General features: G+C 39.3%; 1 protein-coding gene across 1 annotated transcript; it reads left to right on the plus strand.

The window, feature by feature from the left end:
- Positions 1 to 457: 457 nt before the first annotated feature.
- Positions 458 to 2,824, plus strand: LOC149028830 (indole-3-acetic acid-amido synthetase GH3.6-like). Its single transcript, XM_089149262.1, has 3 exons — positions 458 to 929; positions 1,031 to 1,959; positions 2,054 to 2,824. The coding sequence occupies exons 1-3, from the start codon at positions 604 to 606 to the stop codon at positions 2,638 to 2,640; spliced, it is 1,842 nt and encodes a 613-aa protein (XP_089005388.1). The 5' UTR covers positions 458 to 603; the 3' UTR covers positions 2,641 to 2,824.
- Positions 2,825 to 4,856: the final 2,032 nt, after the last annotated feature.

A 4,856-nucleotide genomic window follows, 5' to 3' on the forward strand; every position in this document is an offset into this window, starting at 1 on the left:
TGTTTGTTTCTTCAAGCACACCAATGAATTCCAAAAATAATGACAAAACATAAATGGAAGAGAAAGGATGGAAGATCTGCTCTGTCTCTATAAATTAGCTTTTCAATGGTAGTTTTATAAAGTTGACCTTTGAGAGACGAAAACGCAGAATTTCACAGCTCAAACCGACAAAACTCAAGTTAGGTTGAGGTTAGCTGGGCACCTCACCAGGGATTTTAAGCAATTTTTTATCCATGTGATCTGGAACTTGAGAACAAAATTTAAAATTTCACAAGTCATTGACTGTAACTGAAGCCAGATCTTCCATTTGCTAGTTCCCCACTTTTAAGGCTAGTCAACAATGGAGCTTGATAAGCAAAATCAATTTTAAAATGAGTTTCTTTTCCCATCTAAATATATATATATATATATATATACCCATCCTTCCTCAATTCCTCTCATACCAACCCACATCACCATTTAGTTTCTCTGCTTTGTGTCTTGTCTTTCTGTCTCTTGATCTCAACTGCTCTGTTCCTTATCCAATCTATCTTCCTTTTTTTCTGTTAAAACTATCTCTTCTCTTTTTTCTTGTGAAGCTTTTGCTGCTCTTTCTCCAGAACCATGCCAGAAGCCCCCAAACCCATATCCTCAGCTGTCGATGATATTAGTCTTGCAGAGAAGAACAAGCGGAAACTTCATTTCATTGAAGATGTCACCACCAACGCTGATCAAATTCAGCAAAGAGTGCTTGCTGATATACTCTCTCGTAGTGCCCATGTTGAATACTTGAAGCGTCACGGCCTTAACGGGCGAACAGACTGCGAATCCTTCAAGAAACTCTTGCCTGTGGTCACTTATGAAGACCTCCAGCCTGATATCAATCGCATAGCAAATGGTGATACTTCGCCCATCCTCTGTTCCCAGCCCATTTCTGAATTCTTGACTAGGTGAGTCTGAGTGTCTCTGTTTCTTGCTGTGTGAATTTCTATTCATTATAGGTTAGGCGTTTAACAGGTATAGAGATTGATTGGATTTTGGGTTTTTGTAGCTCTGGAACATCAGGTGGAGAGAGGAAACTGATGCCCACAATCGAAGAAGAGCTGGAGAGGAGATCTTTGCTCTATAGCCTCTTGATGCCCGTGATGGACCAGTTCGTCCCTGGCCTTGAACATGGCAAAGGAATGTATTTGTTGTTCATAAAATCAGAGGCAAGAACACCTAGTGGGCTGGTGGCTCGTCCGGTGCTCACAAGCTACTACAAGAGCTCCCATTTCAAGAACAGGCCTTATGATCCTTACACCAATTACACGAGCCCGAATGAAACTATTCTCTGCCCAGATTCCTACCAGAGCATGTATTCCCAGCTGCTCTGCGGCTTGTGTCAACACAAGGAGGTGCTGCGCGTGGGAGCTGTCTTTGCTTCTGGCTTCATTCGTGCCATTCGATTCTTGGAGAAGCACTGGAACCTCCTCTGCAACGACATCCGAACCGGAATTATGAACACAGAAATCACTGACCCATCTGTGAGAAACGCTGTCTCTAAGATTCTGAAACCCAATCCCAAGCTGGCTGATTTCATCGAAGCTGAATGCAGTAGAAATTCATGCCAGGGGATCATCAAGAGGCTGTGGCCCAACACCAAGTACATCGATGTAATCGTGACAGGGACCATGTCACAGTACATTCCCACGCTCGATTTCTACAGCAATGGTCTCCCTCTCGTGTGCACCATGTATGCTTCCTCTGAGTGCTACTTCGGCCTAAACCTGAAGCCTCTCTGCAAACCCAGTGAAGTTTCCTATACTCTTATCCCCACCATGGCCTATTTTGAGTTCTTACCCATTCATAAGAACAATGGGATCACGGATTCTATCTCCTCACCCATGTCCTTAAACCAGAAGGAGCAGGAACAATTGGTTGATCTTGTCAACGTTAAGCTCGGCCAAGAATATGAGCTTATTGTCACAACTTATTCTGGTAAGGATTCAATTTCTGAATGATTCTTTTTCCACATTCCTATGTTTTCCTTGCCTTCTTCCTTTACTGAATTCCTGGGTTTTTCCAAAACCAGGGCTTTTCAGGTATAGAGTTGGAGACGTGCTCCGGGTTGCTGGCTTCAAGAACAAGGCACCCCAATTCAATTTCGTGTGCCGGAAAAGCGTCGCTCTTAGCATTGATTCAGATAAGACAGACGAGGTGGAGTTGCAGAATGCGGTTAAGAATGCTGTTAACCATCTAGTGCCATTTGATGCATCTCTGACTGAGTATACAAGCTATGCAGATACAAGCACCATTCCAGGACACTATGTTCTTTACTGGGAGCTTCGACTTGCTGGATCAACACCAATTCCACCTTCAGTCTTCGAGGATTGCTGTCTCACAATGGAAGAATCATTCAACAGCGTGTATCGCCAAGGCCGAGTCTCGGATAAGTCTATTGGACCCTTAGAGATCAAGATTGTTGAGGCAGGGACTTTCGATAAGCTCATGGATTTTGCTCTTAGTATGGGTGCTTCCATTAATCAGTACAAGACACCCAGATGTGTTAAACTTAAACCCATTGTGGATCTTCTCAACTCCAAGGTTTCCTGTAGTTATTTCAGTCCCAAATGCCCAAAATGGGTTCCAGGACATAAGCAATGGTGCATGAAGAACTGAAATGAATACAGAAGAAACAGAGCTGTAATGGAGTACTGGGTAGTCTGTGAAATCCCAAGGAATGTCCCTCTTTGATAAACCCCCATCCCTGTATCTTTCCTTTTCCTTCAACTGTTGTTTAATTAGTGAATATGCATAGAGAATTGGAATCAGAAATGTACAAAAGCAATTTCAGTTTGAAGGAATACTATATAGATTTTTTTATTTTGGGGGTTTAAAAGAATTTAAGTCATTAATCTTCAAAAATTACTTGCACATTTTTATTTCATAGGCAACAGGAAGCACGAAGTGATAACATTAGAAAGAGGGTTTCAAGGATTGACAAATGTACCCCTAAAAAAAAAAAAAAGGGAAGAGTTGACAATTTTTTTTTTATTATAATACTTCATACAATTATGTATATTCTGTCTTCAGTGGTATACTCATTACATACTCTCAGATACGACCCAAATGGCCAATAAGTTAACTTTTTTTTTTAATTTTTTTTTTTAATTTTTTTTTTATTTGTACTAGTGCTTTTTTAATACTAGAAATGTAATGCGGTCTGCAAAGGTCGAACCCAAGACCTCTCTATTGAGAAGTATGGATTTTACCACTCAACCAACCCTGCATTGGCGATAAGTCAACATGTTTTCTTGATTAAACTCTATAAATATGTATCATATGTTCTGTTTTGGAATCAATGTAATATATGAGATTTTCATCTTAAGGTTTTTGGTGAGAATTTTTATAATATTGCCTAGGCCATTAGAGTGATCTCCATTGTAATTTTCTTCATATATAGCGAAAGTTCTTCTTGCATGGATATAGCACATTGTATTGGTATGTATGAACCACATTAAATCTTTATATTCTTTTGATTTATTTTTGTTTCTATTCGTGATTTTTTTATGTTGATTCCGATAAGAATCATCAAAATAATCCTCAAAAGCTATCAATTCTCAACTTGGATCTGAATCAAAGTGCTTCCATCACCAATTACACATTATAAAACAAATCTTAGAACTTGCTGACGATTCTCAAAAGAAAGATGAAAAATGCCCAAATTAGAACTTAATTTATCAATTCTTATCTTAATCCATGGCCATGGAGGAAAGAGAGATGTTTGAGAGATGAGAGGGAGATGAGAGAGAGAGAGAGAGAGAGAGAGAGAGAGAGAGAGAGAAATTGACACCAATGTTTTACATGGTTTGGTTGAATGTAACCTATGACTACAGGAGAATTCTAGATGATTTCTACTACGTTGAATAAATTGTTTACGCACCTTTTTATAGAGAGTCAGAATCCTTGTTCATCAATTATTTAGGATTGTCATCATCTAGAGTCTCTGTGTTACAATGTTTGTAGAGTTTGAGTTGTCACAATGATAAGAATTTGAAATTACATAAAATATCAAGCAAGGTTTTACAAGTGTTGTAATCTCCTTCAAACTCTATTTTGGATCGGTTGGAGTCCTTATGAATACCTTATTTGGAATCCTTCTTGAGTGTATTAGAAAGAGTTCGAACCACTTTAAACTTTTAAGAAGCAATCCTAGCCGCATATGCCTTAAAAGAAGTGACGGCAATATTGCCAGAAATACCCCTAATAATTCCAATCACTCTCGAAAGAACTACCAAATGGGTGAAATATCCCATAACCTAAGGAAGAGTAGACAGATGAACATGATTCGATCGGATACTGTATCTCTTATTCTCCTTGTGCAGAAACCCTCTATAACAGATCTATCCATTTAAGGGCTTGTGAGTAGTGAGGACCACTTGGATGGCTAATGCAGAAGCGCTTGAAGAGGAAAACACTGACAGTGGCAAAGAGGAAGAGGTGACAAGGCCTCATAAAAGCCACATGATTGTTTCTTGAAGCTCACCAATCAATTCCAAAACAAATGACCAACATATATGGAAGAGAAAGGATAGAAGATCTGCTCTGTCTCTGTTAACCTTTCAATTCCAGTTGTATACAGAACGATAGAGATGTAAAGTTGACAGTGAGAGAGAGAGAGAGACGAAAATACAGAATTTCTCAACTCAAGTTAGGTTGAGGTTGGGTGGGTATCTCACCTGGGATTTTCAGCAAATGTTGATCCGTGTGATCTGGGACTTCAAATCAGAATTTATATTGCACAAGGCATTGACTGTAGCCGAAAGCAAAGTTCCTGAGCTTCCATCTCAAGTTCTTTGGTGGTTTGGTGAAAATTTTTCATTTTAGGTTTAAAA

Source organism: Hakea prostrata, chromosome 1 (assembly GCF_041222555.1).
Source record: "Hakea prostrata isolate BN-2017 chromosome 1, UWA_Hpros_2, whole genome shotgun sequence".
Taxonomy (NCBI): domain Eukaryota; kingdom Viridiplantae; phylum Streptophyta; class Magnoliopsida; order Proteales; family Proteaceae; genus Hakea; species Hakea prostrata.